Below are 22489 nucleotides of genomic sequence, written 5' to 3'. Positions count from 1 at the left end.
ATAGAGAAACTTCACACTCCTCCCATCTGGTCGTAAGAAACACAAAAGCATTGATTCTAACAAAGACTCATACTTCTCTAAACTGAAAGGCATCCATTCATCACCACAATCTGCTTCCTATTCCTTAGCCAATTATGTACCCAAGTCATCACTGTTCCGATGATACCATATGCTTCTATTCGTTAACCATGTCAAATACTTTGGAAAATATCAAAGGTGACTAGTGAGAATAATATGCTGAAGTCACTTGAATATGGTTGATCATTAAGGTAGTTTCTGCGCTGTGGTTGAGATGGAAGAGTATGGAGATGTGAGGATTCAAGCTCAGAGAATCTAACAATGCCTACAGTGCGGAAGGAGGCCATTTGGCCCATCAAATCTGCACTGACCCTCTGAAAGAGCACCCTACCTAGGCCCGTTCCCCCGCCCCATTCCTGTAACGTCACCTAGGGGCAATTTTACCATGGCCAATCCACCTACCCTTCACACCTTTGGACTGTGGGAGAAAATCGGAGCCCCCAGAGGAAACCCACGTAGACACAGGCAGAATGTGCAAACTCCACACAGACAGTCAGCCAAGGTCGGAATTGAACCCAGGTCTCTGGCGCTGAGGCCGCAGTGCTAAACACTGTGCCACCTCATGAAAACATGAAAAGCAGCACCTTAAATAGAGAAAACCATTAAAAAAAATTTATGGCAAAACATATAGAACGAAAACTTCAAGATGTTAGAAACATACATATGCATAGGAAATAGGAGACGACCATTTGGCCCTTCAAGCTTGTTCTGCCTTTCATTATGACCATCAAATTCAATATCCTGATTCCCCCCCCTTCCCTCCCATATCCCTTTAGCACCAGGAGCGATGTCGAATTCCTTCCTGAAATCTCACAACATTTTGGCTTCAACTACTTTCTGTAACAGTGGATTCCCCAAATTCACCTCTCTCTGGGTGAAGAAATTCCTCCTCACCTCACTCAGTCTTTATCTACAAATTACGACCCCTAGTTCTGGACTCCCTCACCATCGGGAACATTCTTTCTGGTGTTATGGTGTATTTATATAAAACATTAGTGAGATTACATTAGTGAGGGAGGAGATAGAAGTCTATCGATCTGGTCGATGTGGGTTGTGGGTTGGATTCTATGATGGCTTATGCGAGGAAACAATTTTAGATAAACTTAATGCAGTATAGTCAAAACAAATTCGTAATATTAAAAAGGGCTTTTGCAGACAGATGATCTGTCATAATACCGTCACAGATCTTTGACATTTTTGCCAATAAATTAGCTATGGGGGGGGAGGGGGTGGGGGAAAGAGGTTGGAAGCTGTTCAGATTCTATATTCTTCCCCAACATTACCGTTTTGCCACAGGATGCAATATGCTCAGTGTTGCAAGAAGAGAAACCTGAACAGTAATCCAGGTATGCTCCAAGTTTGTATTTCTTTAACACGGCAGAAGGAAGTATTCCTATTTGCCTTAACTGCAGCCATATCATTGAGAAGGTATTATTTGATTTGCAACATATTCATCAAAATACCTCCAGAGCTCATTCGAGCCTTCCGGGAATATGGATGCCTGAAGTCAGGACAACCCAGGTTTGCTGCCAAGGAACTTTTGTACCACTATATGGACCTTCACTCTACACTGGAACGCAGCTACGCTTTGGTGACATAAGTAACTCAGGCAACAACTATGGAGTTAATGTCTTGCACCAACCCCGGAGATGATCCACAGGCACCCATGTCATGAAATGTAAGAGGGAGTTGAGGCCTGAATTATCAGCAACGGGACTTTCTGACCCAGCTACGGCACATTTCCACTCGGCGGAGCGAGCCATTCAAATCCTGGTCGACTGGAAGATCCCATCAGCGTGAGGGGCTGGAAAATCCCTCCCCAAATTTTCATAAGGTAAAATTACATACCGTTAAAACAAGTATTGTCAACCAGGTACAAGACTTTGAAAAAACCCAATGCTGAAGGTAGACAACTTTGTACAGAAAGCAGTTTCCTAAACTTTTTCTTTGCATTAATTAATGAATTTGAGAAGCAAGGCTCCATTAGAAAACATAATAACTTGGCAAAGAATATGATCCAAGTGATATCACAGACCTTAGCTGTATCTCTTGAGGATGGAAGTAGATGATTCCAGAAAGGTGCTGCTTTGGCATCAGTACTTCTGCAAGAAATTGGGATGGAATTAACAAGCTGAATCCTACATTTCTTTGCAACAGGAGGGCTCTCATCCCCTGAGCACATCTCTTTCCCTGATGCATTTGTCGGCGATAGCAGCTTTCGTTTTACCGTACATCTGGCAGAGATTGTACTCGATTGTCCACAGGAGAAAGGTGTTTTCTCAGAGGAGAGCAGTCCAGTGCCGATAATAGGTTGGATCTCTTTCTCCGAGGATGGTGTTGTTGGTGTCAATTTATTTCCAGGTGAACCTGTCCCACCATCTTCTATCAAGACACTGTCATGGGAGCCTTTATGTTCAATAACGTGCAAACCACTGTGAGAAAAGTGTTGTGCGGAACCATGCATAACTGGGTCTCCATCATGGAAACTAATATCCCGTTGATCGGTACAGTCACCTGTCTTTTCTGCAGCATTTTCAGAAAGATTGCCATTATCAGTTCCACAATAAGATGCATTTAGACTTTCAGTCAATGCAGCAGAATTTTTGCAGTGCACATGGATTCTTTTCTGAGTGAGTTCAAGGTCTGGATGATGTTCAGTTGGACTTCTTTTAATACCCTGTTTGCAATTCCTCTGATCCAAGCTATTTGAAGAGTTAGATAGGTGAGAAAATATTGAAAGTTGATACACTTTTTGAAACCTAACCTCACTTTCATTGTATCCTGCCAAAACTCCTCTTTCAGAGATGACATCATTAGAGTCCAAGCGATAGTCGTTCGTTGGTGTACCTTGGAAGCTGCCATCTGCATGGCCTGTAGCCTGCCGAGGCACATCTTTAGATTGCTCTTTCTGAGAGGTCTCCAGATGCATGTGCCTCATGGACTGCTGTGTTTCACACCACAGAAATGTAGAAATCCAAGGGCAGAAAAATGTATCTGTGTTTTGCGAAGATGAGGAGTCTCCTTCATGAAGTTAAACCAAAGATGCTTTTCTGGATACTTCTGTGGCATAGCATCTAAAAAAAAAAGAAAGAAAATGACTCTTAATCATTGATAATAGCTCTTAATCAAAAGTTACTTACTTCGAAGTAACTCAATACATTAAATAATCTTGCATTCACAAAAATATAAAGCTCCAGTTTTTAAATAAAGTGTTTTTTTTTTTGCAGCAAAGCCTCCGTTTAAATTGTTTCAGATCTGCCAGTCTTAAGTCAACAAATATGATGACCTTCACATGTCAGTGATTACCAAACTGTAAGGCTTCCAACCCCAATTTTAAAAAAAATGTAGTTTGCCAAATTCTTAATTGAAAAAGAGAGATTTCTGCATTCTTATCTCCACTGCTTGTGTTTCACTTTTTCCTAACGGTTCCTTAATTTTGATACCGACAAAACTTATCACACTTGAAAACGTTAGAATCAAACTTTGAACAGAGTTTACAACTGACTGTCATGAGTACACACTTTCACCATGAAGGGACATACAACAATACCAGGGACCATTGCTGGCTCCACTTTTATTGCTGGTGCATATGCAACAAAAACAACTTATATTTAATAAAAATCTTTATTAGTGTCACAAATAGGCTGACATCAACACTGCAATGGAGTTACTGTGAAAATCTCCTAGTCGCCACACTACGTCGCCTGTTTGGGTACACAGAGGGAGAATTCAGAATGTCCAATTCACATAACAAGCACGTCATTCGGGACTTGTGGGAGGAAACCGGAGCACCGGAGGAAACCCACGCATATACGGGGAGAAGGTGTAGACTCTCCACAGACAGTGACCCATGCCGGGAATCAAACCCTGGTCCCTGGCGCTGACAGGCAACAGTGCTAATCACTGTGCATCTGTGCATCCTTTACATAGCACCTTTAATATAATAAAATATCCCAAGATGTTTCACAGGAGTAGAATCAGACAGAAATTAACAGGGCAATATAAGGAGACTGACAACCAACGGTTTAGTCAAAGGGGGGGCTTTTAAGGAGGATCTTAAAGGAGGAGAGGTGCGGAGGTTTAGGGAGGACTCACTGGAACTTAGGGTCTAGCCAGCTGAAAGCATAGCTGCCAAATAACCAGGTGGAAGAAGTTGGAGAGATAGACAAGCAGCCAGATATGGAGGAGTGTAGAGTTCTTGGAGGATTATATGGCTGGTTGCAGAACACATCCTATACATGCATGCCTAGAGATATAATAGGCACAGGTTGGCAATAGATCCCAAGAACAAGATTAACCACCCTACCAATTGAGGCACAGAATCACAGAATAATACAGTGCAGAAGAGGCACTTGGGTCAATTGAATCTGCACCAACAAATGAAAGATACTTGACCTACCTACCTAATCCCATTTGCCAGCACTTGGCCCATAGCCTTGAATGTTATAATGTGCCAAATGCTCATCCAGGTACTTTTTAAAGTATGTGAGGCAACCCGCCTCTACCACCCCCCCAGGCAGTGCATTCCAGACCATCACCATCCTCTGGGTAAAAATGTTTTCACTCCAGTCCCCCCTAAACCTCCTGCCCCTCACCTTGAACTTGTGTCCCCTCATAACTGACCCTTCAACTAAGGGGAACAGCTGCTCCTATTCCACGCTGCCCATGCCCCTCATAATTTTGTATAGCTCGATCAGGTTGCCCCTCAGTCTTCTCTGCTCCAACAAAAACAACCCAAGCCTATCCAACCTCCCTTAATAACTTAAATGTTCCATCCCGGGCAACATCCTGGTGAATCGCCTCTGCATCCCCTCCAGTGCAATCACATCCTTCCTGTAATGTGGTGACCACAATTGCACACAATACTCCATCTGTCCCCTCACCAAAGTTCTATACAACTCCAAGATGTCCTCCCTGCTTTTGTAATCTATGCCTTGATTGATAAAGGCAAGTGTCCCATATGCCTTTTTCACAACCCTATTAACCTGCCCTTCTACCTTCAGGGATCGATGGACAAACACACCAAGGTCCCTTTGTTCCTTGGAACTTCCCAGTGTCATGCCATTTATTAAATACTTCCTTGTCACATTACTCCTTCCAAAGTGCATCGCCACAGACTTTCAGGGTTAAATTCCATCAGCCGCTTTTCTGCCCATTTGATCATCCGGTCTATATCTTTCTGTAACCCAGGACACTCAACCTCACTGTTAACTACTTGGCCAATCTTTGCATCATCTGCAAACTTACAGATCCTATCCCTCCACATAGTCATCTATGTTGTTTATATAAATGACAAACAATAGGGGACCCAGCACATCCCTATGGTACGCCACTGGATACTGGCTTACAGTCACTAAAACAGCCATCTGTCATCACCTTCTGGCTTGTTGACATTGGCTTGTTGGATGATCTGAACTGGAATGGGAAGGACTCCAGTCTTGATTGAGGCTCCTACACTTCCAGGTTTCAATGACTAAGCAACCAATTCCACTATTCAACAACCATGCCTAAAATACTGCAGGCTGCCTTGACTCCGACTAAGTAACCCCCACCCATCTAAACAAAGGAACTGGTTCCAATTATTCATGCTGCACCACATGTCATTTACAAGTCAAAGAAAGCAGACAGACCCTCAATTTTTCTACCCTTTATTTTTTAAAGAGTAAAAAACAGGTCAATAAAAAGCAGCTTTCATCAGCTATTCCAGCTCACTTCAATTACACGTGGATGTGCATGGCTCACTGTCCTCTGTTCAAGTGCTTATAACAATACTACATTTAATCAATATGCATTGGTTGGGATTTGGTCATGTTCATTTTAAATACTGCTGCCAAATGGCCTTACAGCATGCCAACAGACCATGGCTTAGGGAGTAATTAATTTTATCTACTTGAATCATCCTGGGGAAATATTTAAAAAATAGTGGTACAAGACATACCCGATTGTACCTCTGGTTTTCAACTTCTGAATACATCTTTCCCAATACTGTACATTGCCCCAAATTTTGAGAAGTAGAAACAGAACTATCAACCTTCCCAATTAACACTATTTTTTTCATATTTGTTCAGGGAATATGGGCATCACTGGCTGGGCCATAATTTGTTCCCCTTCCCTAATTGCCCTTGAACTGAGTGGCTTGCTGGGCCATATCAGAGGGCAGTTAAGAGTAAACTACATTGCTGTAGGTCTGGAGTTAACATGCAGACCAAACCAGGTAAGGACCCATCAAATTCCCATCTGTCCTTTATTTCAGTTGTTAACAGCTTTGGGTTTGCGATGGATTGGATTATGTTCTTACTAACCTGAATGAGCAGTTTTTGTAATAATGCAGCATTCCAGAATTTCCCGCAACATACCACTTCAATATTTGGCAAATACTATCAGTGCATCAATTCAAATTAAAATTTAGCAGGCCAAGAGTAGAAATAAGCATTCTGCACCCCACCCCCAGCTGAGCCTGTTCTGCCATTCAATTAAATCATGTTGTTTACTAAGCCTGACAGAGATGGATCAGATATGGTCAGATTGTTCCAAAACAAGTCTAGTTAGGAAACAAGAAGACTCTTCAGTGGTTAAAAAAAAAATTAATATGCAATTTTGAACAAAACAAATCTTAAGTATAGGTCGGAACAATAATGGGGAAAGTGGATTGTGGAAGAAACCCAGTTACATAAACCATCAGTTTTAGGGGCAGGCAGGAAGCTGACACAGGAAGGTGGTGACAGCAGTTGCACTGTACATTTTAAAGTGCCTAAAATGCAGAAAAATGCATCACAAGGAAATAAGGTAAAAACTTAGTCAAGAAGATGGAGTTTTAGTAAGGTCTTGAAAGAGGAAGAAAAGTTGACATGGTGGAGAGATTTAGAACATAGAACATAGAAAAATACAGCACAGAACAGGCCCTTCGGCCCACGATGTTGTGCCGAACCTTTGTCCTAGATTAATCATAGATTATCATTGAATTTACAGTGCAGAAGGAGGCCATTCGGCCCTTTGAGTCTGCACCGGCTCTTGGAAAGAGCACCCTACCCAAACTCAACACTTCCACCCAACACCAAGGGCAATTTGGACATTAAGGGCAATTTATCATTGGCCAATTCACCTAACCCGCACATCTTTGGACTGTGGGAGGAAACCGGAGCACCCGAAGGAAACCCACGCAGACACGGGGAGGACGTGCAGACTCCGCACAGACAGTGACCCAAGCCGGAATCGAACCTGGGACCCTGGAACTGTGAAGCAATTGTGCTATCCACAATGCTACTGTGCTGCCCTTGAGAACAAATAAATCTACGCTATCATTTTACTGTAATCCATGTACCTATCCACTAGCTGCTTGAAGGTCCCTAATGTTTCCGACTCAACTACTTCCACAGGCAGTGCATTCCATGCCCCCACTACTCTCTGGGTAAAGAACTTACCTCTGATATCCCTCCTATATCTTCCACCTTTCACCTTAAATTTATGTCCCCTTGTAATGGTTTGTTCCACCCGGGAAAAAAGTCTCTGACTGTCTACTCTATCTATTCCCCTGATCATCTTATAAGCCTCTATCAAGTCGCCCCTCATCCTTCTCCGTTCTAATGAGAAAAGGCCTAGCACCCTCAACCCTTCCTCGTAAGACCTACTCTCCATTCCAGGCAACATCCTGGTAAATCTTCTTTGCACCTTTTCCAAAGCTTCCACATCCTTCCTAAAATGAGGCGACCAGAACTGTACGCAGTACTCCAAATGTGGCCTTACCAAAGTTTTATACAGCTGCATCATCACCTCACGGCTCTTAAATTCAATCCCTCTGTTAATGAACGCGAGCACACCATAGGCCTTCTTCACAGCTCTATCCACTTGAGTGGCAACTTTCAAAGATGTATGAACATAGACCCCAAGATCTCTCTGCTCCTCCACATTGCCAAGAACTCTACCGTTAACCCTGTATTCCGCATTCATATTTGTCCTTCCAAAATGGACAACCTCACACTTTTCAGGGTTAAACTCCATCTGCCACTTCTCAGCCCAGCTCTGCATCCTATCTATGTCTCTTTGCAGCCGACAACAGCCCTCCTTACTATCCACAACTCCACCAATCTTCGTATCGTCTGCAAATTTACTGACCCACCCTTCAACTCCCTCATCCAAGTCATTAATGAAAATCACAAACAGCAGAGGACCCAGAACTGATCCCTGCGGTACGCCACTGGTAACTGGGATCCAGGCTGAATATTTGCCATCCACCACCACTCTCTGACTTCTATCGGTTAGCCAGTTCGTTATCCAACTGGCCAAATTTCCCACTATCCCATGCCTCCTTACTTTCTGCATAAGCCTACCATGGGGAACTTTATCAAATGCCTTACTAAAATCCATGTACACTACATCCACTGCTTTACCTTCATCCACATGCTTGGTCACCTCCTCAAAGAATTCAATAAGATTTGTAAGGCAAGACCTACCCCTCACAAATCCGTGCTGACTATCCCTAATCAAGCAGTGCCTTTCCAGATGCTCAGAAATCCTATCCTTCAGTACCCTTTCCATTACTTTGCCTACCACCGAAGTAAGACTAACTGGCCTGTAATTCCCAGGGTTATCCCTAGTCCCTTTTTTGAACAGGGGCACGACATTCGCCACTTTCCAATCCCCTGGTACCACCCCTGTTGACAGTGAGGACGAAAAGATCATTGCCAACGGCTCTGCAATTTCATCTCTTGCTTCCCATAGAATCCTTGGATATATCCCGTCAGGCCCGGGGGACTTGTCTATCCTCAAGTTTTTCAAAATGCCCAACACATCTTCCTTCCTAACAAGTATTTCCTCGAGCTTACCAATCTGTTTCACACTGTCCTCTCCAACAATATCGCCCCTCTCATTTGTAAATACAGAAGAAAAGTACTCGTTCAAGACCTCTCCTATCTCTTCAGACTCAATACACAATCTCCCGCTACTGTCCTTGATCGGACCTACCCTCGCTCTAGTCATTCTCATATTTCTCACATATGTGTAAAACGCCTTGGGGTTTTCCTTGATCCTACCCGCCAAAAATTGTTCATGCCCTCTCTTAGCTCTCCTAATCCCTTTCTTCAGTTCCCTCCTGGCTATCTTGTATCCCTCCAATGCCCTGTCTGAACATTGTTTCCTCAGCCTTACATAAGTCACCTTTTTCCTCTTAACAAGACATTCGACCTCTCTTGTCAACCATGGTTCCCTCACTCGACCATCTCTTCCCTCCCTGACAGGGACATACATATCAAGGACACGTAGCACCTGTTCCTTGAACAAGTTCCACATTTCACTTGTGTCCTTCCCTGCCAGCCTATGTTCCCAACTTATGCACTTCAATTCTTGTCTGACAACATCGTATTTACCCTTCCCCCAATTGTAAACCTTGCCCTGTTGCACGTACCTATCCCTCTCCATTACTAAAGTGAAAGTCACAGAATTGTGGTCACTATCTCCAAAATGCTCCCCCACTAACAAATCTATCACTTGCCCTGGCTCATTACCCAGTACTAAATCCAATATTGCCCCTCCTCTGGTCGGACAATCTACATACTGTGTTAGAAAAGCTTCCTGGACACACTGCACAAACACCACCCCATCCAAACTATTTGATCTAAAGAGTTTCCACTCAATATTTGGGAAGTTAAAGTCACCCATGACTACTACCCTGTGAATTCTGCACCTTTCCAAAATCTGTTTCCCAATCTGTTCCTCCACATCTCTGCTACTATTGGGGGGCCTATAGAAAACTCCTAACAAGGTGACTGCTCCTTTCCTATTTCTGACTTCAACCCATACTACCTCAATAGGGTGATACTCCTCGAACTGCCTTTCTGCAGCTGTTATACTATCTCTAATTAATAATGCCACCCCCCCCACCTCTTTTACCACCCTCCCTAATCCTATTGAAACATCTATAACCAGGGACCTCCAACAACCATTTCTGCCCCTCTTCTATCCAAGTTTCCGTGATGGCCACCACATCGTAGTCCCAAGTACCGATCCATGCCTTAAGTTCACCCACCTTATTCCTGATGCTTCTTGCGTTGAAGTATACACACTTCAACCCATCTCCGTGCCTGCAAGTACTCTCCTTTGGCAGTGTTCCCTTCCCCACTGCCTCATTACACGCTTTGGCGTCCTGAATATCGGCTACCTTAGTTGTTGGACTACAAATCCGGTTCCCATTCCCCTGCCAAATTAGTTTAAACCCTCCCGAAGAGTACTAGAAAACCTCCCTCCCAGGATATTGGTGCCCCTCTGGTTCAGATGCAACCCGTCCTGCTTGTACAGGTCCCACCTTCCCCAGAATGCGCTCCAATTATCCAAATACCTGAAGCCCTCCCTCCTACACCATTCCTGCAGCCACGTGTTCAACTGCACTCTCTCCCTATTCCTAGCCTCACTATCACGTGGCACCGGCAACAAACCAGAGATGACAACTCTGTCTGTCCTGGCTTTTAACTTCCAGCCTAACTCCCTAAACTTGTTTATTACCTCCACACCCCTTTTCCTACCTATGTCGTTGGTACCAATGTGCACCACGACTTCTGGCTGCTCCCCCTCCCCCTTAAGGATCCTGAAGACACGATCCGAGACATCCCTGGCCCTGGCACCCGGGAGGCAACATACCTTCCGGGAGTCTCGCTCGCGACCACAGAATCTCCTATCTATTCCCCTAACCATTGAATCTCCTACAACTATTGCTTTTCTATTCTCCCCCCTTCCCTTCTGAGCCCCAGAGCCAGACTCAGTGCCAGAGACCTGGCCGCTAGGGCCTTCCCCCGGTAGGTCATCCCCCCCAACAGCATCCAAAACGGTATACTTGTTTTGAAGGGGAACGGCCACGAGGGATCCCTGCACTTTCTGCCTGTTTGTTTTTTTTCCCCCTGACTGTAACCCAGCTATTCTTGTCCTGTACCTTCGGTGTGGTTACCTCCTTGTAACTCTTCTTGATAAGTATGTACCGGTCAGGCAGGGAGGAAGGCGTCGAGCGAGGGAACCGTGGTTTACCAAGGAAGTGGAATCTCTTGTTAAGAGGAAGAAGGAGGCCTATGTGAAGATGAGGTGTGAAGTTTCAGTTGGGGCGATGGATAGTTACAAGGTAGCGAGGAAGGATCTAAAGAGAGAGCTAAGACGAGCAAGGAGGGGACATGAGAAGTATTTGGCAGGAAGGATCAAGGAAAACCCAAAAGCTTTCTATAGGTATGTCAGGAATAAGCGAATGACTAGGGAAAGAGTAGGGCCAGTCAAGGACAGGGATGGGAAGTTGTGTGTGGAGTCTCAAGAGATAGGCGAGATACTAAATGAATATTTTTCGTCAGTATTCACTCAGGAAAAAGATAATGTTGTGGAGGAGAATGCTGAGCCCCAGGCTAATAGAATAGATGGCATTGAGGTACGTAGGGAAGAGGTGTTGGCAATTCTGGACAGGCTGAAAATAGATAAGTCCCCGGGACCTGATGGGATTTATCCTAAGATTCTCTGGGAGGCCAGGGAAGAGATTGCTGGACCTTTGGCTTTGATTTTTATGTCATCATTGGCTACAGGAATAGTGCCAGAGGACTGGAGGACAGCAAATGTGGTCCCTTTGTTCAAAAAGGGGAGCAGAGACAACCCCGGCAACTATAGACCGGTGAGCCTCACGTCTGTAGTGGGTAAAGTCTTGGAGGGGATTATAAGAGACAAGATTTATAATCATCTAGATAGGAATAATATGATCAGGGATAGTCAGCATGGCTTTGTGAAGGGTAGGTCATGCCTCACAAACCTTATTGAGTTCTTTGAGAAGGTGACTGAACAGGTAGATGAGGGTAGAGCAGTTGATGTGTATATGGATTTCAGCAAAGCGTTTGATAAGGTTCCCCACGGTAGGCTATTGCAGAAAATACGGAGGCTGGGGATTGAGGGTGATTTAGAGATGTGGATCAGAAATTGGCTAGCTGAAAGAAGACAGAGGGTGGTGGTTGATGGGAAATGATCAGAATGGAGTACAGTCACAAGTGGAGTACCACAAGGATCTGTTCTGGGGCCGTTGCTGTTTGTCATTTTTATCAATGACCTAGAGGAAGGCGCAGAAGGGTGGGTGAGTAAATTTGCAGACGATACTAAAGTCGGTGGTGTTGTCGATAGTGTGGAAGGATGTAGCAGGTTACAGAGGGATATAGATAAGCTGCAGAGCTGGGCTGAGAGGTGGCAAATGGAATTTAATGTAGAGAAGTGTGAGGTGATTCACTTTGGAAGGAATAACAGGAATGCGGAATATTTGGCTAATGGTAAAGTTCTTGAAAGTGTGGATGAGCAGAGGGATCTAGGTGTCCATGTACATAGATCCCTGAAAGTTGCCACCCAGGTTGATAGGGTTGTGAAGAAGGCCTATGGAGTGTTGGCCTTTATTGGTAGAGGGATTGAGTTCCGGAGTCGGGAGGTCATGTTGCAGCTGTACAGAACTCTGGTACGGCCGCATTTGGAGTATTGCGTACAGTTCTGGTCACCGCATTATAGGAAGGACGTGGAGGCTTTGGAGCGGGTGCAGAGGAGATTTACCAGGATGTTGCCTGGTATGGAGGGAAAATCTTATGAGGAAAGGCTGATGGACTTGGTTGTTTTCGTTGGAGAGAAGAAGGTTAAGAGGAGACTTAATAGAGGCATACAAAATGATCAGGGGGTTGGATAGGGTGGACAGTGAGAGCCTTCTCCCGCGGATGGAAATGGCTGGCACGAGGGGACATAACTTTAAACTGAGGGGTAATAGATATAGGACAGAGGTCAGAGGTAGGTTCTTTACGCAAAGAGTAGTGAGGCCGTGGAATGCCCTACCTGCGACAGTAGTGAACTCGCCAACATTGAGGGCATTTAAAAGTTTATTGGATAAACATATGGATGATAATGGCATAGTGTAGGTTAGGTGGCTTTTGTTTCGGTGCAACATCGTGGGCCGAAGGGCCTGTACTGCGCTGTATTGTTCTATGTTCTATGTTCAATCACCCCCTCTGCCTCCCGGATGATCCAGAGTTCATCCAGCTTCAGCTCCAGTTCCCTAACACGGTCTTTCAGGAGCTGAAGTTGGGTGCACTTCTCGCAGGTATAGTCAGTGGGGACACCGGTGGTATCCCTCACCACCCACATCCTACAGGAGGAGCATGTAACTGGCCTAGCCTCAATCCCCTCTTACCTGACAGAATATAGCTGCCCTGTGGACTAACTAGATCTCCGCCCTCCGTCCCTGCTCCCAGTCAGCTACACTTTCTGTAAACTCCTGGCTCTCTTCGCACTCTTTGCGGAAATGTCGGAAACAAAATGAAAACCTTACTCCCTCCTCACCTAACTCCCTCGGTCACCAAACTCTTACTATAGCACTCAAAAAGCACCAAATTCAGCACTCCCTCGGTCACCAAACTCTTACTATAGCACTCAAAAAGCACCAAATTCAGCACTCAGTGCAAACAAAGCCTGCACTGTAGGGGATCACTTTTATACTGTGAATCTAGCCTCTGAAAACTGGCCTAATCCAATTAACTAATTAACAAGCTCCAGCTGCAAGTGCCTACAAATAGAAGCCTGTTTAAAGCTTATTGAAAATTCACCTTCTTCTAAACCAAACAGCAACTTTTAAGTTAATTAACTAAATAAAAGAAAGACTAAACTTTAGATAAAAATGAAGCCTTATACTCCCTCGGTCACCAAACTCTCACTATCGCACTCAAATGCACCAAATTCAGCACTCAGTTGGGGTTGGAATTCCACAGCCTGGGGCATGGGTAGAGTGTAGCTGCTAATGGAAGGCTCAAGATGGTTGGGTTAGAGGAACAGAAGTTTGGGGACATGGCAGGGTTGGAAGGGGTAACAGAAATGGGGAGGCCATGGAAGAATTTGAAAACAAAGGTGACATTTTTTAAGTTGAAGGACAGGAAGCGATGGTTAGGTAGGACAGAATTTGGGCAGGGGAGCATTGGACAAGCAGAAATCAAGGTTCCCATTGACCTCGAGCATCTTCTTTTGTGCATTCTCTCAAGCCAGATTATTCCCAATGTGATGCGGTGCCAAAAACATACACAACACTCATCAGATCAGTGTTTTGTACAAGCTATCTATCCTTTTCCAGCACTTGCACCCTATCCCCTGGTTGTCCCTACCAACTCTCCCACCCACACCTGTTTCTTTTGTTCAGCATCTAATGTCTGCATTTCTGTGAAGTGCCGAGGGACATTTTTCTATAGCAGGGTACTATTTAAATGAAAGTTGATGATGTTCTACTAAAACCACAGATCAATCTCCTGTAGATAGCCCCCCTTTATTTTGTACTTTTGGTGTGTAATCCTCGCCCAACTTCATTTAACATTTCTCTGCATTATCAAAATATTATTCAACCTGTCAATGTCCCTGTGCACCTTGTTCACTTGCTCCTTATTTATGATCCCTCTCAATGCGACATCTTGGATAGATTTGTTACCAGTCTATCCACCACAATTATTGATATATTATGGTAACGCTGATAGCAACAACAGAACTGATCCCAATTCATTTGGAATAATACAGAAAATGCTGGAAACGTTCAGTAGATCGGGGAGAAGCAACAAATGTTTCAGGTCGATGACCTTTTGTCAGAACAGTGGAGAGAACAGCGGTTTGCGGAATGCTGAATATTTGCTGAATATACACTTTAGGCTTTGCTCTACTCTGGTCCATCCCATGCATGAGGAAGAAATTACAGCTATCAGTTCAGTCTTGGCCCTGTAAATATTTGAATTCACGCTCCCTTGTCCAATTTCCACAATCGAGTTCAAGTAATTTTCTAGATTTACTGTTTCTAGTTTATTAACTCCCTTAGAATTTCTACAAGGTCACCTATTAATCACATGGAATTTCAAAGCAATTACAACATAAAAACAAGCCATTTGACTCAGTTGGTCTGTACTCCAATTAAGTCCCCTTCCACTCCAATTATCTCTTCCCACACGACACACATCGGATTACTCTCGTCTCCCTCATGTGTGCAAGCCTTCCTTTAATTGTGTCATTACTATCTGGTTCAATCACTCCAGCGGGTTCCACATTTCGATGTTCAAAAGTCCAGGTTTCGCCAGTTTTTCCAATTGACGTGAAGATCAGTCTTGTGGATGATTATTTTTATATTTTAGCCAATTAATTTTTTAAATCCAATTGAGGGGCAATTTCGCCTGTGCTGCACATCTTTGCGTTGTGGGGGTGAGACCCATGTAAACACGGGGAGAATGTGCAAACTCCTCACGGATAATGACCCAGAGCCGGGATTGAACCCGGGTCCTCAGCGCCGTGAGGCAGCAGTGCTAACCACTGTGCCACCGTGCCAATCTTGTGGATGTTAACTGAACTGCTTTCATCCTGGGCACTAAATTGTTTTGGATCCCAGTGCTTCCAACCCCATGTGCTTCCCTAGTTCGATTATATTCCCGTCTGCCATTCTTCTTCATATTTCATTCCATTAATCACCTCTTCTAGCATTTCTTCTCGCATTTCATTCATTTGCTCAATCAGAATATATCCTTTTGCAGTTTTCAGTTCATAATTCGTTGTGCCTCCTAGTTGGCCTTATGACCTAGGTGAATCAAATTCTGGCTCGGATACAATTAAGCGCAACGTGAGAACGTGAGAACATGTATTTTGTAACTCTGCTGAAATATGTAGAGATAGAAGGACATTTATAGTTGACTATCCAGCACTAAAGTTGGACTCAGTCTCCTGACTTCACTAAACTGAAGGACAATACCTTCAAAAACATGTCTCACAACTAATGGAAGTGGAAATGGGCATAAGCAGGCAATACAAATAGTCTTGTCCCGAGAGAGCGCAGAGCGAGGAGTACAGGAGTTACAGGGAATGGAAGTGCATGCCTTGGGGCGCAACTCTTTCCGCCCAAAAACGTCCCCCCGCACTCCTGCGGTACCTTGGGCGAGGCAACGATCGGACCGACGCCAGTGGCCATCGGACATTCCTCCCCGAAGGGAGCCTTCTCAAGAGCCAATGGATGAGGAGCCATGTCCGTGTCAGACTTGTAGGCGCCGACCCCGTCGCGGACGGCGGTCCTGGGGACGCCAGAGGCGCCGTCGTTCCGACCGAAACTGGGACCAGCCCAGAGGCCGTACCTTCCATGTGGATGAACCTGCGGCGACCACTCCTGAGGACGTGGAGACGTAGGACGACTGCCTGCAGCTGCATTGTGTGGCAGCTCCCCGTGTGGCCCCCATTAAGGTGACAGTACGGGTCAATGGCCACCCGCTGGAGATGGAGTTGGATACTGGCGCAGCGGTCTCCGTGATCGCCCAGAGGACATTCGACCGCATCAAGCAGGGTATACAGACCCTTACATTAACTGACTCACAGGCCAGGTTGGCCACCTACACGGGGGAACCACTGGACATTGCAGGAACTACAATGACCCCTGTTGTCTATCGACGTCAGGAGGGATGTTTCCTACTTATCGTAGTGCGTGGCCATGGGCCCAGCCTGTTGGGTCGGGACTGGTTGCGCCATTTGCGGTTGCAATGGCAGCACATCCTCCAAACAGTTTCTGGAGGGTTGACTGAGGTGCTGGGACGATACCCAGGAGGTATTCCAGCCTGGTTTGGGGAAAATAAAAGGGGCCGTAGCCCGTATCCAAGTTGAACCAGGAGCCACGCCGCGCTATTTCCGGGCGCGCCCAGTGCCTTACGCTTTGCTCGAGAAGGTAGAAGGGGAGCTCACTCGTTTGGAGAGTTTGGGTATTATCAGGCCCGTCCGTTTTGCTGACTGGGCAGCACCAATTGTACCAGTAATGAAGCCAGATGCCACAGTTCGCTTGTGTGGCGACTATAAACTTACAGTGAATACAGTTTCCCGACTCGACCGATACCCAATGCCTCGCATAGAGGATCTCTACGCGAAACTTGCAGGTGGACTCTCATTCACAAAATTAGATATGAGTCACGCCTACCTACAGTTGGAGCTAGACCCTGCCTCCCGAGCATATGTAACAATTAACACACACCAGGGCCTGTATGAATATACACGGTTGCCCTTTGGAGTATCCTCTGCCTGCGCAATTTTTCAACGTGTTATGGAGGGCATTTTGAGAGGTTTACCACGTGTGGCTGTCTACCTAGATGACGTGTTGATTACAGGGACGTCAGAGCAAGAGCATTTGGAAAATCTGGAGGCTGTCCTTAGACGCCTTTCGGAGGCTGGAGTCCGTTTACGTCACACAAAGTGCGTATTTCAGGCAAAAGAAGTAGTCTACCTAGGTTATCGGGTGGACAGCGAGGGTCTGCACCCCGTCGCAGAGAAGGTGCGTGCAATTCAACATGCCCCCACCCCGACTGACACTTCGCATCTTTGTTCTTTTCTCGGTCTCGTAAACTATTACGGGAAGTTCCTCCCTAATCTGGCAACTACGCTGGCCCCCTTACACCTGCTGCTAAAGAAAAATCACACCTGGGTTTGGGGTCAGCCGCAAGAAACCGCTTTCCGGCGGGTAAAGCAACAATTGTCGTCGTCTGGGTTACTAACCCACTATGATCCGGGAAAGCCTTTGCTCGTCACATGTGATGCATCCCTGTATGGTATTGGGGCTGTCCTGTCCCACAAGATGGAGAACGGGGCCGAGTGACCGATAGCTTTCGCCTCCCGCACATTGACTGCAGCGGAGAAAAAGTACGCGCAGATCGAGAAGGAGGGCCTGGCAGTGGTTTTCGCGGTGAAACGCTTCCACCAGTATGTGTACGGCTGCCATTTCACTATCGTGACTGATCATAAGCCCCTGCTGGGACTCTTCAGAGAGGATAAGCCAATACCGCCCATTGATTCTGCACGGATCTAGCGCTGGGCTTTGTTGCTTGCTGCATACGAGTATTCTCTGGAGCACAAACCAGGTACACAGATAGCAAATGCCGACGCACTGAGCCGATTGCCTTTATCGACCGGCCCTATGTCGACCCCCACGACCAGTGAGGTGGTTGCAACCCTAAATTTTATGGACACCTTGCCTGTCACGGCATCACAGATCCGTGAGTGGACCCAGACGGAGCCAGTCTTGTCAAAGGTTCGGCACATAGTCCTGTATGGTGGGCAGCATAGACAGCTCCCAGGCGAGTTGCGGGCATTTTCTTCCAAGCTGTCAGAGTTCAGCGTGGAAGACGGCATCCTCTTGTGGGGGACGCGTGTGATTGTCCCGGAAAAAGGCCAGGAGCTGATATTATCAGACTTGCACAATGGGCATCCGGGCGTGACGAAGATGAAAATGTTGGCCCGGAGTTATGTCTGGTGGCCAGGCCTCGACACCGACATTGAGAAGGTGGCCCAAAACTGCTCCATTTGCCAGGAGCATCAGAAGCTTCCGCCGGCCGCGCCCCTACATCACTGGGAATGGCCAGGGCGGCCTTGGGCACGCTTACATGCAGATTTCGCCGGCCATTTTCATGGATCCATGATCCTTCTACTAATTGACGCCCAGTCCAAATGGCTGGAGGTGCATAAGATGCGGGGGACAACATCCTGTGCAACAATTGAAAATATGCGTTTATCATTTAGTACGCATGGCCTCCCCGAGGTGCTGGTCACGGATAATGGCACTCCATTCACGAGTGAGGAGTTTGCTAGGTTTACAAAGATGAATGGCATCCGCCATATCCGCACTGCCCCTTACCACCCGGCTTCAAATGGGTTGGCAGAGCGTGCAGTGCAAACATTCAAAAGAGGCCTAAAGAAGCAGTCTTCCGGATCAATGGACACGAGACTGGCTCGCTTTTTATTTACGTACAGGACCACCCCCCATGCAGTGACTGGGGTAGCTCCCGCAGAGCTCCTAATGCGCCGAATGGTCTTCCCGGACATTGGCGCAAAAGTACGCCGCACACAAGAACGGCAGGGACAGGGATTGTCTCGGCATCGTCCGATTCGGCAGTTTGCGCCCGGTGACCCAGTATTCGTGCGGAATTTTGCTGGTGGTGCCCAATGGGTTCCTGGTGTAATCTTTCGCCAAACGGGCCCTATATCTTACCAAGTGCAAGCCCAGGGTCGTCTCCAGCGAAAACATGTAGACCACGTCCGGTCCAGAAAATCATCCCCTCAAAAGATTCCCCGCCCCCGGAGCTCATTTCAACAGCCGCAAAGACCAGAGACAAGGGAAGGTAGTCCTCAAAATCTTCCACTGGTGCCTCACTCGAAGCCTGCGCAGGTCGTTACGGGACCGAATGGAGATAGAGACGCTGACATGACGGAGGCAGCAGACTCTGACTCCGAGATGGAGACACAGGATACATCAGAGGGGGAATCCTCAGGTCCACAGGCCGTGGATGTACAACCGCGCCGTTCATCACGGAAGCGCCGGTCTCCGTCTCGTTACACGCCGCCTGACCCAGCGCCGCGTGCAAATGGCGTCCGGCCTGCGGCCAAACGAGTTTGACGCCTTCCTTCGCCAGGGTCTTCGGTGGATTCCTTGGACTTTGGGGGGGAGGGATGTTATAACCTGCCTACTTACAATTGGCTGGGGACTAATGACTATCCCACAATCCTATGGGAGTATGAACTTCCCCAATGAGGGGGGCGGAGAAACTCCTAGTATAAATAAGCTGGCCAGTTCAGGAACCAGCAGGAAGGAGAAGGTAGCAAGGGAAGTTACTGCTACTGTTATGTATATATTGTTATAGTAAATAAACGTTATTATTTTGTATCCTTAAAACTCGTGCTGGATTCTTCGTGGCCCTTACAAAAATTTCACAGCAATAAAACGTCTAACAATGGTAGCAGAGGATGGTTGCTGTGCAAATGTGAAGGTTTGAAAGATACAACTTTTCCTGATCAAACCAAGGAGTGAGTGAGAAGGGAAAAAAAAAAAGATACATGGCTGAACCGAGGATAAAGATGGCTGGATATGACTATCCTCCCTTATTTTCTGAAAGGGAATCGTACGACCAATGGAGAAGTGCTGTAGTTATGTGGACTAAAGTAACTGCTTTGGGAAAGAGAAAACAAGGTATGGCATTGGCTCTTTCTCTACCATATGGCAGTAAAATCCGAAACAAAGTGCTTTCTGAGCTGGAATTGGAAGAGTTAGACTCAGAAGAAGGTCTGGAGACTTTATTACTTTATATGGATAAGATTTATAAGAAAGATGACTTAAGTGCGTATGAAGCATGGTCGGATTTTGATAAGTTCCGGAAAATGGAGGATATCTCCATGGAAGACTATATAATGGAATTTGGCAGACTATATAAAAGGCTGCAGAAACACAATCTGGACTTTCCACAGTCTGTGTTGACCTTTAAACTACTTGACTGTGCTAGAGTAAGCAACATGGATAGGCTCCTGGTTTTGACAGGAGTTCAGTTTACTGATAAGGATACCTTATTCGAACAGTTGACAAAAGCTTTACAAAAGTTTCTGGGGAAACATTCGATTCCGATGGCTCTGATGACCCAAATAGGTCAGCCTGCAATAAGGCAGAATATGGAAGATACACTAGTAACAGGATGGCAAAATCGTATGGCTACGAACAGGGCTCAAGGCTATAGACGGAGACCAAGACAAGGAAATTAAGACGACAGAAACCCAGTTAGAACCTACAATAGGACGATGAACCCCAGAAATGCACAGGGCATGATAAATCGATGTTTTCGATGTGACTCTCAATACCATTATGCTTTCAACTGTCCAACTCGTTATGATAGAGTGTTTGAAGCGACACATGACACGGAAGAGTCAGAAGAGGAAAAAAAGTGACCAGAAAGAAGGCATTATCCTATTGACAAGCAGTTTTACAGCGGTAATGAGGGTGTTGGTTGCAGAATCCTTCAACTGTGCTGTATTGGACAGTAGCTGCACTGTGTGTGGAATTGACCGGTTAAAATGTTACCTGGACTCTTTGAATGCTGAAAATCGTAACAAGGTTAAGGAATTTGAAAGTTCCACAAGTTTCAGGTTTGGGGATGATTAAACTACTCTGAAGTCGCTGAAAAGAGTGGTGATCCCTTGCAATATTGCCGGAGTGAATCATTTCATTAGCACAGATCTTGTATCAAGTGAGATACCTTTGCTTCTGAGCAGACCATCGATGAAGAAAGCACGCATAAAACTGGATATGGAACAGGATACGGCAACAGTTTTTGGAAAAACGGTGGACTTACAATTTACACAGTCGGGACACTACTGTGTTCCATTACTGACAAATAATTTTTCAAGTAGAGTGGTTAAGTATGTGTTAATGGCAGTTGAAAATGGGACTTTAGCTGACAAAAATCTTGTGGCATTAAAACTGCATAGGCAATTTGCACATCTGTCTCCTCGGAGGCCAAAAAATGTATTAAAGGATGCAGGGTAAGGGATGACGACTATACTAAACTGATAGAACAGGTTAGTGTCCGCTGTGAAGTTTGTAGGAAGTACAGAAGGACACCAGCACGACCGATAGTAACCCTACCTTTGGCCAGGGATTTTAACGACATTGTGGCCATGGACCTTAAGATCTGGGATAAAGCAGATAATATATTTATTTTGCATTTTGTAGATTTAGCAACCAGATTTAGTCAATCAACGATTGTACGAAGCAAAGAAAAGAGAGTAATTCTGGATCAAATTGTGGAAAAATGGATAGGCACAGGAATGGGTCCACCGGCAAAATTCCTTACGGACAATTGGGGAGAATTTGCTAATGATGAGTTTAGGGATATGTGTGAAAACATGAATATCAGAGTTATGACTACGGCTGCAGAAAGCCCATTTAGTAATGGTGTCTGTGAAAGAAAACATGCTGTCATCGATGACATGCTTCGGAAAATTTTGGCAGATCGACCAAATTGCAGGCTAAATTCAGCTTTAGCATGGGCAGTACATGCAAAGAATTCATTGCAGATGGTTGGGGGCTATAGTCCTTATCAATTAGTGTTTGGTAGAAATCCTAAAATTCCATCCATTTTGGATGACCAGACTCCAGCTTGGGAGGGGACCACAATTAGCTCTGGTTTTGCTGAACATTTAAATGCATTACATAGCAGTAGAAAAGCTTTTTTGGAAGCAGAAGTCTCTGAAAGAATTCACAGTGCTTTAAGATATAACGTACGGCCATCAGATGCCGTTTTTCAGCAAGGAGGCATGGTATACTATAAGAGAGACAATTCTAATGAATGGAAAGGCCCAGGGAAGATCATAGGCATAGATGGCAAAACAATTATTTTGCAACATGGTAATCAAACTGTTTGGGTTCATTCATCAAGGATAATGGGTACAGATTACAAATTTTCAAATATAGACAGACATGATGAGGAACCAGAGTCATCTGGTACGCATGTGTTACAGAACTATGAAGACCAATCAACTGATATAGACAGGGTTTCTGTGGAGGAACACAACACTTCTGGTGAATTAAAACAGGCCATTTTCCCAAAAGGCCAACTGCCAAAAGTTG

The 22489-nt window shown here is 45.5% G+C and overlaps 1 protein-coding gene across 10 annotated transcripts in view; it reads right to left on the bottom strand.

Annotated features, from left to right (window-relative positions):
• atosb (atos homolog b) overlaps positions 1 to 22489 on the bottom strand; it is a 180277-nt gene that overhangs the window by 35509 nt on the left and 122279 nt on the right. For all 10 annotated transcript variants that reach the window (XM_072497105.1, XM_072497114.1, XM_072497115.1 and 7 more), the window contains one exon: positions 2114 to 3152. In XM_072497105.1, coding sequence (XP_072353206.1) covers positions 2114 to 3016 — 903 coding nt within the window. In that variant the 5' untranslated portion in view covers positions 3017 to 3152. The remainder of the gene's footprint in view (positions 1 to 2113; positions 3153 to 22489) is intronic.

This window comes from Scyliorhinus torazame, chromosome 3, assembly GCF_047496885.1.
Source record: "Scyliorhinus torazame isolate Kashiwa2021f chromosome 3, sScyTor2.1, whole genome shotgun sequence".
Lineage (NCBI taxonomy): Eukaryota > Metazoa > Chordata > Chondrichthyes > Carcharhiniformes > Scyliorhinidae > Scyliorhinus > Scyliorhinus torazame.
The sequence above is the reverse complement of the archived record's forward strand: the minus strand, read 5'-3'. Positions and strand labels throughout refer to the sequence as shown.